At 37.5% G+C, this 18238-nt stretch overlaps 2 protein-coding genes and 4 non-coding genes across 6 annotated transcripts in view; 5 read left to right on the forward strand and 1 right to left on the reverse strand.

Annotated features, from left to right (window-relative positions):
* The window catches only part of dhx33 (DEAH (Asp-Glu-Ala-His) box polypeptide 33), a 12692-nt gene extending 2190 nt beyond the window's left edge, over nucleotides 1-10502 (reverse strand). Inside the window, exons 1-12 of the mRNA XM_067405695.1 lie at nucleotides 10125-10502; nucleotides 8000-8160; nucleotides 7635-7862; nucleotides 7307-7477; nucleotides 5516-5701; nucleotides 5320-5431; nucleotides 5081-5240; nucleotides 3648-3736; nucleotides 3096-3223; nucleotides 2531-2734; nucleotides 2230-2316; nucleotides 1-1699 (exon numbers count right to left, since the gene is read on the reverse strand). The exon at nucleotides 1-1699 is cut by the window's left edge and continues 2190 nt beyond it. Of these exons, the coding sequence (XP_067261796.1) occupies nucleotides 1391-1699; nucleotides 2230-2316; nucleotides 2531-2734; nucleotides 3096-3223; nucleotides 3648-3736; nucleotides 5081-5240; nucleotides 5320-5431; nucleotides 5516-5701; nucleotides 7307-7477; nucleotides 7635-7862; nucleotides 8000-8160; nucleotides 10125-10332 (2043 nt within the window). The 5' untranslated portion in view covers nucleotides 10333-10502 and the 3' untranslated portion in view covers nucleotides 1-1390. The remainder of the gene's footprint in view (nucleotides 1700-2229; nucleotides 2317-2530; nucleotides 2735-3095; nucleotides 3224-3647; nucleotides 3737-5080; nucleotides 5241-5319; nucleotides 5432-5515; nucleotides 5702-7306; nucleotides 7478-7634; nucleotides 7863-7999; nucleotides 8161-10124) is intronic.
* Nucleotides 10503-10889: 387 nt separating this feature from the next.
* rplp0 (ribosomal protein, large, P0) lies at nucleotides 10890-17073 on the forward strand. Its single transcript, XM_067405696.1, has 8 exons — nucleotides 10890-10927; nucleotides 11850-11960; nucleotides 12182-12357; nucleotides 13621-13708; nucleotides 13791-13937; nucleotides 15960-16145; nucleotides 16425-16565; nucleotides 16863-17073. The coding sequence occupies exons 2-8, from the start codon at nucleotides 11907-11909 to the stop codon at nucleotides 17019-17021; spliced, it is 951 nt and encodes a 316-aa protein (XP_067261797.1). The 5' UTR covers nucleotides 10890-10927; nucleotides 11850-11906; the 3' UTR covers nucleotides 17022-17073.
* Nucleotides 11244-11371, forward strand: LOC137035148 (small nucleolar RNA SNORA63). The gene has a single exon (XR_010897042.1). It is a non-coding gene; the product is annotated as a small nucleolar RNA SNORA63 (small nucleolar RNA).
* Nucleotides 11992-12119, forward strand: LOC137035149 (small nucleolar RNA SNORA63). Its single transcript, XR_010897043.1, has one exon. It is a non-coding gene; the product is annotated as a small nucleolar RNA SNORA63 (small nucleolar RNA).
* On the forward strand, nucleotides 13414-13542 carry LOC137035150 (small nucleolar RNA SNORA63). The gene has a single exon (XR_010897044.1). It is a non-coding gene; the product is annotated as a small nucleolar RNA SNORA63 (small nucleolar RNA).
* On the forward strand, nucleotides 16214-16342 carry LOC137035147 (small nucleolar RNA SNORA63). Its single transcript, XR_010897041.1, has one exon. It is a non-coding gene; the product is annotated as a small nucleolar RNA SNORA63 (small nucleolar RNA).
* Nucleotides 17074-18238: the final 1165 nt, after the last annotated feature.

Raw genomic sequence — 18238 nt, forward strand, 5'->3', positions numbered from 1 at the left:
AATTTATTATATATTTAAATGATAAAGTACCATTACAATTTTTTGCTTTACAATAATCAGAATCTGGAGGTAAATTGTTTATCTGTCATGAAAATGTCACAATATGACAATTCATAATGATCCTTTTTTTACAGTGTCACTGAGCTGCTATTATAATTTTTATTAATATTTTGAATATTTGTTAGAATTTTTATTAGTGCTGTCAAATGATTAGTTGTGATTAATTGCATACAAAATAAAAGTTGTTTACGTAATATATGCGTGTGTACTGTGTAATTTATATTATACTTATATATAAATATTTTATATATAATACATTTTTGTTAAATATATACATGCATGTGTGTGTATTCATAAATATAAATATACATAAATATATATAAATATACACAGTACACACTCATATTATGTAAAGAAACTTGTATTTTGGATGCAATTAATCGCAATTAATCATTTGACAGCACTAATTTTTGTTTTCTGGTTTCACTTTAATTTTAGTTAAAGTTTTATTTTTTTTTTTACATTTTTATAAGTTTCTTTTTTTTAAATATGGCTATAGTTTTTATTAATTTTTATTTCAGTTTTAGTACTAAATGTAAACAAGGTAAACTAAATGAAAATGGGAAATGTTGCTTTGATAACTAGCTGAAATAAAAAAAATTAAGTTTTTTTAATTTTTTATTTGAATTTAGTTAATATTAATTTTATTTCAATTAACTTTTTTATGGTTTTAGTTTTAATTAACTATAATAACGCAGCCTAAAATTACCGTAAATGTTTTTTTTTGCAAAAAAAAATTCTCACTTCTGAATTTTAAGGTGAAATATGACATGGACATCACAATGCTGATCGTCAATCGATCTACAGCTTCACTCCCAAATTTGTGTTTTTCTTTCTGTCTTTAAACCTTTAAATGAATATTTACTGATCTAAATTCAAGTTGTGTGACCATTACTAATGCATGGACTCAAACAAAAGACACATGCAAACATTCCAGATGAAGCAAACCTGAATTTTTAAACAATCAGAGCGCTTCAGAAGTTTGTAAAAGGAGCTGTACAAACAGGTGTGACATCTTTAGATTTAGAGCAAGTATAAAGGACTCATTCACTTCTAGAAAAAATTCGGTTAACAAAGCACTCAGTTACTCGAACTCTTTGGCAAAACTACCTAAAGTGTTGCATATCAGCATAGCAGTTCAAAAAGTACTTAGTTGGCGTGTATTAACGAAATGCATATTGTGAAAAAACGCTTACTACCATGCAGTCTTCAGGAACAATGAACTGGGCATCGTGAGCTAATTTGGTCGTGGAGAACATTGGTGGCAATGGTCTTCTAGGCTCACGATGCTTTTGGGAAAATGTTTGGTGAAGCTGCAGCATTTCGAGCGTTAACTCTTTGTTGCGCGCAGCTTGCGGCGGAAATACTCCGGCGCGGCTTCATGCAGCCAATCAGCATCTACCAGGCACAGATCCCTCATGTAGCAGCGCGTCGTGTGCAGGAGCTCGTTGAAGACCACGTAGGCCGGTTTGGCCTGGAACAGGACGGAGGAGGGATGGATGGACACAGTCTGATGGGTGTCCAGAGCCACGTAGCTGCCGTCCAGCTGCAGTTCTGCAGCGCTCATGAACAAACCGTGAGCCAGACAGCGCCGGACGTTCACCAGGTCTGATAGAGACGATTCCAGCTTCATGTTCATCTGAAGAAACGTAAGATCACAGGGACACAAATCCATCAGTTTGTACAAACGAACAAATGTCAGATTTACTCTCGTGCACTTTAAATCCAAGTCTAATAGACAAGTAAAGTGTTAGGATTATACTTCCAATATTAAACATTTATTTGGGTTTTTCTCACAGATCATTTTGGTGTGTGTTCCTTTAAATGCAAATGAGCTTCACTTTCCAGAAGAGGGCGGAGCTTTAACAGCTCAACAACAACAAAGCTGGAGAATCTCACGCAGCCAAAATGAGGATTGTCAGTAACAGTGTTCAGCCTTACATTGTTCAAACCGGAGTCGACACTGATGGAGAGAACTTTTACAACTTTTAGAATGAAACTGGACGTTTCTGAACGACAATGTCTCAATGTTTTACTCTGGAGGTGGGCATATGTAAATATATTTGCCCATGTGACACCGCGATATGAGACTTGCAGGATGTTTTAATGGTACAAAGACCTCTTATATGACAAAAGATCAAGGAAATATTGATTTCTCGTATCTCTAACCTTGATGCAGATGTCTCTCAGCTGCGCACGAACCTCCAACACCAGCCCCATGTTCCTGCTGTTCACAAAGTTCTCTCGACACCATTCCTGTTGTAAAGCATGAAAATAAACACAACATAAAGATATTTCCTGAAGCAGAGATAGAGCAGCAAATGCAATGGATTTCATTAAGATCAATGTAACTCAAGACATCATAATAACTAAATTTACAAAAATTATCACGTTCATACATTTATATACACTTTATTTCTTGAAAAAATTAGTTTCTTAAAGGATCAGTTCACAGCTTTCATTTCTGTACCTTGTTACCGCTGACTTTCTTATAGGCCCTGTAGATGTTGAGGAGCGTCATGTGGTCGCCCTCACTGGAGATGAACTTCTTGCGGGCGGCGAGGACGTCGTCTCTGCGAGCGGGAGGGTTGTAGAGGACAGAGTCGACGGAGAGGAGCGAGATGATGGTCAGAACCTCCTCAGAGCAGCAGAACTCAGGGGAGATCAGGAGAGTCTACGGACACGGAGAACACGCTTAGACTAAAACTACAACCATAAAGAAGAGGTTTTTGTTACTTGAAATAATATATATATTTTTTTTGTCTGCAAACATGTTTGTATATTCTAAAGTTTTTCAGTTTTTTAAACATTTGGCCAAAGGAGGCAGGTATTTCCAACTTCTTTTTTACTTCTAAGCGAAGAAGAATCACATTCAGTCTCTTGTGTGTTACGTGTGCACAAGTGCGCAATAAGTCACTGGCTGCAGTTCTCTTAACGGCCACCGGTGTCACTAATAACAAGAGTTTCTGAATTATACATACAGCCCCTTTCAAGTGATAATAATAATAAAGACAAAAACACAAAATGTTTCTTACTTTAGAGAAGCGAGGCTCTAGAGGGAAACAGGCCATTTTCTTGCCCAGCGGCGTTAGAGACACCTGGTCGTCTTTTCTGTCAACGGCCCCGAGGATACTGAGCTGCTCCACGGCCGTCCGCATCGACTCTGCTCACATGACGCATGGGAAACATTATCTTTAACATGTAAAACTGCATATGAAAGCTGACTGTACTGTTGAAGCAACTATTGAAAAACAATTGTTCATTGTGATTATCATCATTATTATTGAGCATAACTATTAATTATTGAAAATTTGTGTCTTTTTTTGTGTTTCTGTCACTGTTTTATAAAAGCAACAACCTGGTGAAGGTCATTGTGAGTAAAAAAAAAAAAAAAAAAAAATCAAATGGAAGATTATTTTTCTGACCTATTTTTTTTCTTTTTTATCTAATTTTGATACATTTTCAGAAAACAAGACTTAATATCTGAAGTAATTTTGCTTGTCAAGTAAATGCATCTTGATTTTAGAATGTTTATATATGTTTTTTGCAGTGTATGTTATAATGATGATGTGTTTGAGAGTTCGTACCTGGTGACGGTTTAGACATGAAGTCAAAGTTGAGAACATCAGGAACTCCCAGAGCGAGCAGCTGCAGGATGACACTGGCCAGATTACACCTACAGAGTCATTAAAAATCACTGATGAACACAGAGAATACAGAAAAGTACAGCTTTATAGAACTTGTTTTAGTGTGCATCCAAGGAGCCGTTCACACTGGACACGTGCCTGCATTCAAACGCAGATGCACTAGAATGGAACTGAATGCAGGCGTCTCTACACACATTTTACAGGTTGAACTGTTTTTCATTTGACACACCATCTTAAAACAAAAAATAAATCTTTTTTGTTAATAGTATCTTTAAGAAAATAAGCGTTTTTAAAGAAAATAAGTATTGATTTGAAAGAAAATAGTATAATTATTAAGAAAATAAGCATCTTTTTTTAAAGAAAACAAGTATCATTTAAAAAAAATAAGTATAGCTTTTTAGGAAAATTTGTATAATTAAAACAAAGCATTGAAAATTATACTTATTGTTAGAAAATAAATAAAAATTTTTAATTATAAGCAAGTGTAGTATTTTTAGGAAAAAATATCATTTAAGAAAATAAAATTTTATTTTTTAAAGTATCTTTAAAAAAATATATTATTTTTAAGGAAAATAAGTGTAATTCTTCTAAAAAAAAGTCATAAAATATATATATATATATATATATATATATATATATATATATATATATATATATATATATATATATATTTTATATATATATATCAATTTAAGAAAAAAATTATAATTTAAAAAAGTAAGTAGTATTTTTAGGAAAATAAGTTTCATTCAAGAAAATACGTATTTGTTTTTACAAAACTAATTATACATTATTAGGAAAATTTGTATAATTAAAGAAAAGCATAATGTTTAGAAAATAAGTATTATCTTAGAAAATAAGTATAATTTTAAAATTTATATATATATATATATAATATATATATATAAAAAAAAAAATTTAAGTGTAGTATTTTTAGAGGAAAAAGGTATCATTTAAGAAAATAAGTATCATTTTTAAAAAAAACAATATATATATATATAAATATATATTTATAAATGAGCGTAGTATTTTTTGGGGAAAAAAATATCTTTTAAGAAAATATATATTTTTTAGAGGAAATAAGTATCATTTTTCTAAGAAAAATTATCTTTTTTTTAAAAGAAAATATGTATTATTTTTAAAGAAAATAAGTATAATTTAAGAAAACAAGCATTGTTGATTCTGACAGTCAAGATGCTGAAAAACAGGGAAATGCAACACAGTAGCCAAAGGCTTCAAACTGGTGCTTGTGAACAGAAATACGCAGATGAAAAGCAACAACATGTTCTGTGTGAACGGCAAGAAATATTGTCACACATTGTCTATTATATCACCACAACACAATTCCAGCTGTAAGAATGTGATGACAGAACCTCTGTATCTCGGGTACGGTCATGTTGGCGAGGTTGTCAAACTCCTCTTCAGTGTAGAGACGGTAACACAGACCCGCGTCTTCTCTCCCGGCTCGACCGGCCCGCTGCCACGCCTGGGCTTTAGACACCCGCTGCACCGCCAACACCTCCAGACCGCTCTCTGATTCACACAAACACACATCAGCATCACTCCTGAACACACACACCAGCAGGACTGCCTTGGCCTTCCAGAGTCTCACCTGGATTGTAGCGTTTGGCTTTCACCATCCCCGTGTCAATGACGTATTTGATGCCGGAGATGGTGATGGATGTTTCCGCGATGTTTGTGGAGAGAATCACTTTCCTGGATCCCTGTAACGCACAGAAGGGAGTGTGAGTGAAAGTGCACGTTCAGCATCACATGTGTGGTCATGTGGTGTCCATTACTGTCGTGACCTTGGGCGCGGGATGAAAGACCCTGAGCTGTTGGGTGGGCGGCAGCGAGGCATACAGGGGGACGACCGTCATCGGTGCGCAGGTCTCAGGCAGGTGCTTCGATATGTCTCGACAGGTGCGCGCCAGCGCTTCAATCTCCTCCTGCCCCGTCATAAACACCAGGATATCATGGGATGGAGGAGCTTCCTTTAGGAAAATGAGAATAGATTTTTAAAGGAAATAAGTAGAATATTTTAAGAAAATAAACATCTTTGTTAAAGAAAATTTTAAAGAAACAAAGTATAATGTTTAAAAGACATAAATATTGTTTATTTAAGAAATAAGTATAATTTCTTAAGAAATCAATTTCTCATTATTTAAAAAAAAAAATAAAAACATTTCTTAAAGAAAATAAGTATAATTTTAAATGGGTATAATTAATATAATTTTTTTAAAGAAAAAACAGAAAATAAGATTACATTTTAAGAAAATAAGTATATTTTTTATTTGTAAAGAAATAAGTATAGTTTTCTTAAGAAAATAATTTGTTTTTCATTATTAAAAATAAATTACTTATTTTTAAAAGGTAAAATAAATGTTTTATCATTTTGTAAAGAAAAATATGTATTTGTTTAAAGAAAATAAGTAGCATGTTTTAAGAAAATAAATATTTAAAAAAACATAAGTATAATTTCTTAAGAAAATAAATTGTTTTGTCATTATTAAAAAAGAAAATAAGGATTATGTGATAAAGAAAATAAGTATTTTTTTTAATGGAAATAATTGTTTTATAATTTTTTTTAAAAGAAGTAGAATAATGTTTTAAAGACAATTAGAGAAAAAATATTTCTTAATAATTAATATCGTTTCATCATTTTTAAAAAGAAAATAAGTATAATTTTTTTAAATATATATATATTTTTTTATCATTTAAGTATCTTTTTTAAAGAAAATAAGTACAAGTAATGTTTTTCACGGAAGAGGATTAGGGTCAAGCAATAATAAAAAAATAAAACCATCTCGAGATTTAAAGTTGTTAAATTTCAAGAAAAAAACTAGAGCAAAAAGTCGAGATAAAATTTTGAGAATAAACTCATTTAATTACGAGAAAAAAAGTCTTTAAATTTAGAGAAAAACAGTTGAGATAAAATGTTGAGAATAAAGTTATTAAATTACGAAAAAAAACTCGTTAAATTACGAAAACAAATTCCTTAAATTACGAATTTGTTCTCATAATTTAATGACTTTTTTCTAGAGTTTCGAGTTTTTTCTCGAAATTTAACAACTTTAATCTCAAGATGTTTTTTTTTTTTATTATTGCTTGGCCCTTATCCTCTTCCATAGTTTTTAGAATAAGTATAATTTTAAGATTTTTTTTTTAAATAATTTTTATATTCTTAATTTTATTCTTGATATTTTTAGAAAATAAATACAGTTGTTATATTTTCTAAAGAAAATAAATATGTTTTAAGGAAATGAAGTGTCATTTCTTAACAAAAATAAGAAAATATATTTAAAAAAATAAAAAAATAAGTATTGTTGGATTATTTTTTAAAGAAAACAAGCACCATATATAAAGAAAATAAATATCCTTTTTGCACTTCAAATTAAAAACAGAAATCCAGAGCTGTATTTTTCTCACTAACCATTTGAAGAAGCTAAAAAAACTAAAAGTTCAGTGACAAGATAATGAGAGAGAAACACTCATTGGCCTCTTCTAAATCAAAGACTCGATGTCTTGATCAGGTGTCATTTGGCTTTCTGAAACTGGAATCTGTGTGTGTGTGTGTGTGTGTGTGTGTGTGAACTGACCTGGTGAATCTGAAATATGGAGACCAGCGCTGCCTGCAGATAGTCGGACTGAGGCTGTTTGGTGTAGTAGATCTGAATGGGATGCTGTCGGCCCTCCAGATACAGAACGGGTGATTTATTGAAGTACTGAGAGAACAGATCCACGTCCATGGTGGCAGACATCACAAAAACCTGCAGATGAACAGCATGAGAATCAGCTTGTGAACAACATCTCTTAAAGGAGCAGTAAGCTATTTCTAAGAAACACTGTTGATATTTTAAACCACCAAAACAAACACACCCCACCCAAAATGACACACCCCTAACTTAATAGCTCCGCCCCCCCTACCTTCAGAGGTATTTTGTTCTGTTCTGTGCGTTTGCGCTGGGCGGCCTTCACCACGCCGAACAGGACGTCAGTGTGTACGGTGCGCTCGTGAGCCTCGTCCAGGATCACCACCGTGTAGCGCAGCAGTAACGGATCCCCGATAGCCTCTCGCAGCAACATCCCGTCTGTCATGAACTTCAGCTTGGTCTCCGGCGACGTGACGTCTTCGAAGCGCACCGTGTAGCCCACCTGAGGAACAACCGTAACGAAGAGCAGACAGAGTCAGACAGCGCTTTACACAGAACAGCCTGTTCCAGAGCAGCTTCACAGTGATAAACTGGAAAATAACAGAATCAAACAATTTCCTCTTTAATTGAAAAACACACCAGTTTTCCCAGCTGCACTTTCTTTTCCTCGGCCACTCTTCCCGCCAGCGATACGGCAGCCACCCGGCGCGGCTGAGTGATTGCGATGATGCCCTGCCGCCCGATGCCCGCCTCGTACAGGTACTGCGGTATCTGCGTGGTTTTACCTGAGCCCGTCTCACCTGCAACAGGAAAGTGTTAGTGTACTTCTTTTGCTGGATTAAAACATGTGAAAATGATCGTCCAAATATATATGGTATTACCATGGTACATGTCCAAAATGCATGGTATTACTATGGTACGTGTATAAAATTACCATGGTACGTGCCAAAAATTCATGGTATTACCATGGTACATGTACAAATTACCATGGTAAGTGACCAAAATGCATAGTATTACTATGATAAGTGTCCAAAATGCATGGTATTACCATGGTACATGTACAAATTACCATGGTACGTGACCAAAATGCATAGTATTACTATGGTACGAGTCCTAAATGCATGGTATTACCATTGTACATATACAAAATGCGTGGTATTACTATGGTACGTGTCCAAAAAGCATGGTATTACCATGGTACGTGTACAAATTACCATGGTAAGCGACCAAAATGCATAGTATTACTATGGTACATGCCCAAAATGCATGGTATTACCATGGTATGTGTACAAATTACCATGGTACGTGTCCAAAAAGCATGGTATTACCATGGTACGTGTACAAATTACCATGGTAAGCGACCAAAATGCATGGTATTACTATGGTACGAGTCCAAAATGCATGGTATTACCATGGTACATGTCCAAAATGCATGGTATTACCATGGTATGTGTACAAATTACCATGGTATGTGTACAAATTACCATGGTAAGCGACCAAAATGCATAGTATTACTATGGTACGAGTCCAAAATGCATGGTATTACTTTGGTACGTGCCCAAAATGCATGGTATTACCATGGTACATATACAAAATGCATGGTATTACCATGGTACATATACAAAATGCTTGGTATTACCATGGTATGTGTACAAATTACCATGGTACATGCCCAAAATGCATGGTATTACCATGGTACATATACAAAATGCATGGTATTACCATGGTACATGCCCAAAATGCATGGTATTACCATGGTACATGTACAAATTACCATGGTAAGTGTCCAAAATGCATGGTATTACTATGGTACATGTACAAATTACCATGGTACATGCCCAAAATGCATGGTATTACCATGGTACATGTACAAATTACCATGGTATGTGTCCAAAATGCATGGGATTACCATGGTACATATACAAAATGCATGGTATTACCATGGTACATATACAAAATGCATGGTATTACCATGGTACATGCCCAAAATGCATGGTATTACCATGGTACATGCCCAAAATGCATGGTATTACCATGGTACATGTACAAATTACCATGGTATTACCATGGTACATGCCCAAAATGCATGGTATTACCATGGTACATGCCCAAAATGCATGGTATTACCATGGTACATGCCCAAAATGCATGGTATTACCATGGTACATGCCCAAAATGCATGGTATTACCATGGTACATGCCCAAAATGCATGGTATTACCATGGTACATGCCCAAAATGCATGGTATTACCATGGTACATGCCCAAAATGCATGGTATTACCATGGTACATGTACAAATTACCATGGTATGTGTCCAAAATGCATGGTATTACCATGGTACATGTACAAATTACCATGGTACATGCCCAAAATGCATGGTATTACCATGGTACATGTACAAATTACCATGGTACATGCCCAAAATGCATAGTATTACTATGGTACATGCCCAAAATGCATGGTATTACCATGGTACATGTACAAATTACCATGGTATGTGTCCAAAATGCATGGTATTACCATGGCACATATACAAAATGCATGGTATTACCATGGCACATATACAAAATGCATGGTATTACCATGGCACATATACAAAATGCATGGTATTACCATGGTACACGTCCAAGAAGTAGTGTATTGTCACAATAGATGTAAAACATATAGCATTACCACGGTGCACTTCCAAAAACAAGGTATTACCGTGTTCTACTTCGTTGTAAATTCTATCAGCTCAGATAACAGACATATATAACGTCTTACCGATGAACACAGCATTGTGCAGCTGTCGGAGTTGGTTGATCACCTGTGTCCTGCTCTGGTAGATGGGCAGTTGTTTCCGCTGCGCGTCCACGCTGACGGGCGCGTGTCCCGCTCTGGGCAGCAGCATGCCGGGCTTCTTATCCAGGCGGAAGAAGGGAGAGCCCGGCTTAAATCTCTTCGCCGGAGGAGGATCGGGGTCGTGGGGCATGATCCGCAGGAAACGCGCAGCACCGTGAATCCGTCTCACTCACCGAGAAGAGCTGAACTCGTTCATAAAGAAAGACGGACAGCAGAGGAGTCTCGCGCTGCAGTTGTTTACATCATCCGCTCGCTCATGTGGCTCACAGACTGCTGGCGCGCACAGATGACGTCACTCCGCATGTGGTGCTAATAATTTAGTACTTTTATTTACTTTCTTGTTTGGTTGATGTTGCATTTTATATGTTTGTATCGTTACTCTTTACCTCTGACATTGTTTTTTGTTTCTGTTTTGAAATTGTTGTTCAAGTATTTAAAAAAAGAAGCAATACCAGGCTAATTAAATAAGAGGGGTGAAAAATCAGATAAATATATTTTTTATTTGTTTTAAATAATTTGACTTTATGTCGAATCATTTTCTTTAATCTCCAGCGGAAAGCGGCTTTGGAAAACGCCCATCACTACTACAGAGTGATAGACATGTGTATTGACCAATCAGCCCACAGATACGCTCTCCCGCGCCATTCTGATTGGATGTTCTACTGGTACTAATATTGTGCCGCTTCCCTCAGCGTTCTCTTTCTTTCACGCGTCCCTACCGTGAGGTGAGGTATTGTGCGGCCCTGTGCTGCTTTTATCATTTTAAAACGATACACTTGACCGTTCGAGTTGTAAATATATCATAAATGTATTAAGAATCATGAGGAGATATAATTCTTACGCGGTATGTGCTTAATAATAGTTGTTTTAGGAAAGAGTTAGCTTTAGCCTGTTAGCTTAGGCCTTTGCGCCATGTGAGATGAGACGTGAAACGGGTTTATACTTGATTTTCTCGTTATTTTCTTATTTTGATTACAGAGGTGGATTATACGTTATATATGTATATATACATGTATATTATTACACATTCATATTCATCTACAGCAGGTCATCTACAGATCAGCTGTGTCAGTGCTGATTGGTCGTTCCCCCTGCTGAAATAAAACTGTTTCCTACTATCCCTGTGTGTTTGCATCCCACAGCTCACAGGGACGCTTGGTCTCAGACATTATTTAGGAAATTAAGGCCAATTGATCAAATAATAGTGCTTTTAATTGCCACAATTTCTTCATGTTCCTAAAATGTTTCCAAATAGTCTATTTTAGCTTTGAGATTCTACCAGCTGCGTTTTGGCACTTAAAGGATTAGTTCACTTTCAAATAATTTTCCTGATAATTTATTCACCCCCATGTCATCCAAGATGTTCATGTCTTTCTTTCTTCAGTTGAAAAGAAATTAAGGTTTTTAATCCTGGAATGTTTAATCATTCTCCTTATAGTGGAGGCCATTGAAGTCCCCTATAGAGAAAAGTCCTGGAATGTTTTCATCAAAAACTTTAATTTCTTTTTGACTGATGAAAGAAAGACATGATCATCTTGGATGACATGGGGGTGAATAAATGATCAGGAATAAGGATTAGTCCACTTTCAAATAAAGTTTTATACAAAGCAAGACTCTTCTTACATTATTTCCTGTGTCTGTTCGCAGATTTATCAACCTTGTCTTTAAACCGGCTGTTCACCGATCCTTGGAAGCACTGCAAAGATGCCCAGGGAAGACAGGGCCACGTGGAAGTCCAACTATTTTCTGAAGATCATCGTAAGTTCTCAGCACTTCATGGTGTGGGGTACAGCAGGTCATCTACAGATCAGCTGTGTCAGTGCTGATTGGTCGTTCCCCCTGCTGAAATTAAACTGTTTCCTACTATCCCTGTGCGTTTGCATCCCACAGCTCACAGGGACGCTTGGTCTCAGACATGTTTTAATCGTGATTCCCGTGAGGTCGAGTCATTTCTGATGTGTCTTTCTCCATGTGTGCAGCAACTGCTGGATGACTTCCCGAAGTGTTTCATCGTGGGCGCAGACAATGTCGGCTCCAAGCAGATGCAGACCATCCGTCTGTCCCTGCGGGGCAAGGCCGTCGTGCTCATGGGCAAAAACACCATGATGCGTAAGGCCATCCGTGGCCACCTGGAGAACAATCCGGCTCTGGAGAGGTGCGTGTCAGTCTGAGCACAAGGATGATCTATGGTAGAAAAATTTGGGCGTTTTAAAGTGGGGCCTCATTTATGAAACGTGCATAGGACCGGATTTGTCTAAATCCAAAATGAGGAACAAATTTCCTTGCCCATTGAGTCTGAACCATAGGATTTATATAAAGAGATACATTCAGGAAAATTTTTTTGCATACCGACAATCATTCATAGGAACATTTTAGAAGTGTTTTTTCATGCTTTGACATTTAGGATCATCTTATGCATGTCTTTATAAATGAGGCAAAATACGAAAAAAGGCGTAGCACCAGATCACAGTCCAAACAAAGACTTGTACATAGTTTCTGATGGTGCTTAGATACAAAGATGACTCTAAAAGCTAAAATAATGAAAGATCCGCACACGAGAATGAAGTCAAAGTTTATAAACGAGACTCCAGGTTTTCAGAGTTTCTGAAGTCAGTATAAATTCTAGTTGTGCTTTGCACAAACATGTTATTAGCTAGAAATTGCTTTGTATAGTCTGCAATCTCAATTAAATCATGAATCGATTTCAATATTGTAGTGATGGGAGGAAATTAGCTTTTCAAAGCTTTGAACCAATTGCTTCAAATGATTCACCGTTTCAAAGCACTCAATGCAACACGCTGGTGACCTCTGCTGGTCAGAACTGTGTAAATGCAACAAATTCAGGCCAAACATGCATAAAACCTTTTACAAACCTATTGCAAATGTTTTATTTAAAGTGAAATCTATCAAATGCACTTAACTAATCATCTGATAAGATTAAATCTCAAGTGTCTGTGTAATGTGTCCTTTTATCAATTTTCAGGGCTTTTGTTTGTTCCAAGGATGGCTCTGCTAAACAGACGATTAACAACTAGTAATTTTTTGAATTATACTGTCTCCTTAAAACATCAAATGTGTAAAACTGATCAGATTTCAAAGTTTCATGATACAGTGATTCAAAAGCGCACATCACTACAATATCGATGTCAATTTTCAAGTTTATTTTTAACATTCAGTCCTTCGAGCAACAGGATTAATACAGTACTGATTAATGCAGGATAAGTTACGGACCGGCTGTTGCAGTGCCTGTTTGTCGTTCCCCCTGCACACATAAACGTGTTTCCTACTATCCCTGTGCGTCTGCATACCACGGCTCACAGGGACGCTTGGTCTCATACATTCTGTATTCGCTGCAGGTATTATCTGCCGTTTTAAAGAATTCCAGGTGAATTTGATTTATTCCCTGTGTTTTTTGCAGGCTGCTTCCCCACATCCGTGGGAACGTGGGCTTTGTCTTCACAAAGGAGGATCTGACTGAGGTCAGGGACCTGCTGCTGGCAAACAAAGTGAGTATCGCTGTTGTGCGACTGAGCGGTCAGGGCTTAAATGCATGACTTGTATTCTAACTATGATCATCTTTGATCGTAGGTGCCCGCTGCTGCCCGTGCTGGTGCCATCGCCCCCTGTGAGGTGACCGTTCCGGCGCAGAACACTGGTCTGGGTCCTGAGAAGACCTCCTTCTTCCAGGCTTTGGGAATCACCACCAAGATCTCCAGAGGAACCATTGAAATCTTGGTGAGCACGATTTTTGGTGAAAACTAGATTGTGCAGCATTGTTTTGCAGTGATGCTGTTATAAATCCAACAATACAGTACACGCATTATCAATGTTCCCTCTAAGCTGCGCGCGTGCGCGGCCGCACACTTCTGAAGCCGCGGCCGCGCAGAAGAAATAATTGCCGCGCAGAGAACAGACATGAAAATGATTGTAGTAGTTTAAATGAGAACTGATTGAAGTGCTCTGGACAACCGCTATAGTTATTGTCGCTATAGAGTTGGAACCGGTGAATGCGGTTTACGCGGTTTACGAACGATTGAGTGCGTGTGAGCTGGCTGACCCTGAGCCAAATCAGTCACTGTAAGAATACTGTAATGTTTGCGGACTAAATACATCTATACGAGAGGCAACGCGAAACGAAAAGAAATGTGAAATAAAACGTCATGTTTTAATGAAAAGTGGCAGAAATAACGGATGATGGGCACAGAATGCTAACAAAACTGACATTTATAATCACGCCCACCACAGGTGTAGCTTGCAAACTCAAAATACATAAGTGATATACCTCAGTTTAAATAGATTTTGGTGTGGTTTTCAGGGATGTTTAGATAACTATAAAGTTAACCTTCACTTTTCTTAAATATTTAGCTATCATTTTTTATATTCAATTTGTTTTAACTATATAATATAGCTATTAAAACAAATGGAAGCATTTAAACTAATATAATACTGTATTTCAGTTTAAATACTTAAATATTATATTTTTGTTATATTATGATGTAAGCCTAATAAAAAAAATGATCTCACAAGGGGATTGTTTAGGGCTCCTTGCCAAGAAAAATCTTAACCTCCTGGTATATAAAATCTGGGAAATTCATAAGCAATAAACATGTAATTTTGATGGTTTAACACTGTCTGTTGCTAATAATTGACTGTACAAAAACACATTATGGTTGATCCAAACCATCATTGTAACTGCTCATATTATATTATAAAGAATTGAACTGTCTGCAGGAGGACAGAAATTATTTTTTAATAGAATTTCTTGGTAAAGACTGGTACAGTTAATACAGCAATGTGAAAATCTCAAGGAACCTAAAATGTGCTTAATTTAGTGACTGAACTGCATGTTTTCAAACATATTATTTAATCACTCACTTCAAGGGTCAAATAAAATAGAACCGGCACATTAAAGTTAAATGTTACGGTTGCATGATAAAACCTTTTAGAGTGTGTGTTTACGTTCACTGTACAGGTCTGATATAAAGGATGTTTTTGCTCAGGTGGCCAAAATGTGTGCTCAACAGAGAAGTTTTGCTCAGCGAGAAAAATTAGAGGGAACATTGCACATTATGTAAAACTTATTTTGGATGCAATTTAATCATTTGTTGGCAATAAAAACCATTCTATAATCTGCCAAGTTTAAGGAGAATGAACTGAAGTCTGTGCACAAGCATTCAAGACTTATGACCGTTTAAGAGCCTGTCCACACGGAGTTGTTTAGCTATATACAAAATTTTTTGTATCGGTTAGTCCAGATGTATCTGGTGTTTTTGGGAGCCTGGAACTGCAAAATTTAATTATCCATTTTTAGTGTATCTCTGTGGCAGGATTACAGCACCTCATACTGGTCTGGCATGTATACATCGTTTTGAGTCAGTTTCAGTGGTTTTGCGTGTATGCAGACGACTTGAGATGAGCGAAAAATAAAGATTGGACAGGAAAAGCTCTGGCTTTGTGTGGATGTGGCCTAAGTTGGAGACTTAATTTTCAGGTCTATGCTCCAATTGAATAAATGGAATATAACTACTGCACCAATAAGATTTAGTACCATAAAATTTATCGACCGAGAATGTAGTACATTTCATTGAAGGGAAAATAAGAAACCGGGCATTTGATCGTCACTCGAGGAGCACCAGAGGGTTAAAGAAACGTTTTGCTGCTCTAGTGTCAATGTGAGAAAGTCAATGTTGAGATTTCCAATTTTGATTTTCTTTTCTTAATACTGCAGATGAACTAACTGACCTGTGCTTCCTGCAGAGCGACGTTCAACTGATCAAGCCTGGAGACAAGGTGGGCGCCAGCGAGGCCACGCTGCTCAACATGCTGAACATCTCGCCCTTCTCTTACGGGCTGATCATCCAGCAGGTGTATGATAACGGCAGCGTCTACAGCCCCGAGGTGCTGGACATCACTGAAGACGCCCTGCACAAGAGGTTCCTGGAGGTTAGTTGAGTTAAACTAGTATTACCAAGCCCTTGATGCCACCTCAGATGATAATTGTATTTGTAAAAATGCAGGATAAGTTACAGACCGGCTGTTGCAGTGCCTGTTTGTCGTTCCCCCTGCACACATAAATGTGTTTCCTACTATACCTGTGCGTCTGCATCCCATGGCTCACAGGGACGCTTGGTCTCAGACATTTTTTTCCCCCCAAGCCCATCCTTCAGGCCTGGGAAGCACTTGACATCTGTCTATAACTTCTGTTTTTTTTTTTCCTTTCAGGGTGTAAGGAACATCGCCAGTGTGTGTCTGCAGATCGGCTACCCCACCCTCGCCTCCATCCCTCACTCTGTCATCAATGGATACAAGAGGGTCCTGGCTGTCGCCGTGGAAACGGACTACTCCTTCCCCTTGGCTGAGAAGGTAAAACTATTTTTTTGTTTTTCCCCTACAAACATGCTCCTCCCGCAGGTTAGGTTACATGACGGCTGATCCGTGTCGTTCTGTCGATCCATCCTGCACACAGTGACGTGGGTCCATTCGTCCAAGTCTGTCTGCGTCAGGTCGTCTTTTCCCGGCAGGCAGGGACGCTTGGGCTGACAAAATCCTAAGATGTTTTTTTTTTTTTTTTTTTTTTTCTTCCTCTCTCCCTTCCTGCCTTCATTGGCACTAAAAGCATGTCTGAATCGAGTCTGACTTGTAATGTCTTTTTCTCCACAGGTGAAGGCCTTCCTGGCTGATCCCACCGCATTCGCTGTTGCAGCTCCTGCTGCTTCCGCTGCGGTGGAGAAATCCGCAGCTCCCGCTGCCAAAGAGGAGGCACCCAAGGAGGAGTCTGAGGAGTCTGATGAGGACATGGGCTTCGGCCTGTTTGATTAAACTCAGAAACATCAGTGTCAGTTTAACACCAATAAAACATTTGGAAACATCAGTTGTGTGTTTGGATTGGTGTGTGCACTTTTTGTAGAAACTGTAAAACTTGCTATTCCTTTTTAAATAAACTCTTAGCCTTCAAATGCATTGGTAGCTTTATAAATGGGTTCAAGGAATAGTTCACCAAATACACTTTATAAATATCTAAAATTCTTCAGGGTGAGAACATTAAACATTCAAGATCTGTTTTCAGAAAAGTCAAACCATACAATTCCTGGATGCTAATGTAATATTACACAGGATTTTATGTGTAAATGTAATGCATGAATTAAACCAATTTTCTGCTAAATGTTGTTAAAGGGCAGAATAACATTACATTTGTCAGTCATAGATAAATGAAACATGAGATTTGTGCAATGATACTGTACAATATTTAAATGCACAATTTCTAGGTTTGCATTTTTTTATTAAACAGTCTAATGCATTTGACCTAATTGACATTTGCAGTTATATACAAACATTACAACCATATTCATTCTTTTAAAGTCTCCCTGAAGTCAATTTTATCTCATAAAACTCAACTTTGCTTGGCAAAATTATATATTTGAAAGTTTTTCCTGTAAAAAGTTTAAAATGGCTTGAATGTTACTACACCCTTGCTTTATTTAATATACGTGGGTCAATAAATATGCAAATTAGCCCCGCCTCCACTTGCTTGTGCAGCTCAGAGATCCACTCAGTCAACTTACTAAGGAAACGCTGGACAATGGAATCCCTCTTTACCACATAATACACAACAGTAATTATACACAATAGTTACGTGTTGCTAATGTTACACAAGACGGGCGACCTGGAGGAGGAAGTTTCAGCTCTTCGGGAGAGAATTCCATCGTCTCTGCCACCCCCGGAGGAGGGCCGGGGGGGAATTTGTTTTGTCTGTCCCGCCGCTGGCTCTCCGGGGTCCAGTGGTACCCTCTTCCTCACAAAAAGCTGTTTCCGAATCCTCCAGGTCACAAGAGGGTGCGTCTGTCTGGACCCGAGGCTCTGCCTTGTCATCCACAGCCCCCTCTCATCTCGCCAGTGAGTGGCAGTGTGGTGGTTGAGGCCGCTCCATGTGTACCGTCTCCCATTTGCTCTGCCACTCTGCAGAGTCTGATTCCACTTCGGGCCGCTGTGCTGTCCGAGTCGAGTCTCAGTACTCTGCCTTGCTGCCCCACTCCCGG

Source organism: Chanodichthys erythropterus, chromosome 13 (genome assembly GCF_024489055.1).
Source record: "Chanodichthys erythropterus isolate Z2021 chromosome 13, ASM2448905v1, whole genome shotgun sequence".
Taxonomy (NCBI): Eukaryota; Metazoa; Chordata; class Actinopteri; order Cypriniformes; family Xenocyprididae; genus Chanodichthys; species Chanodichthys erythropterus.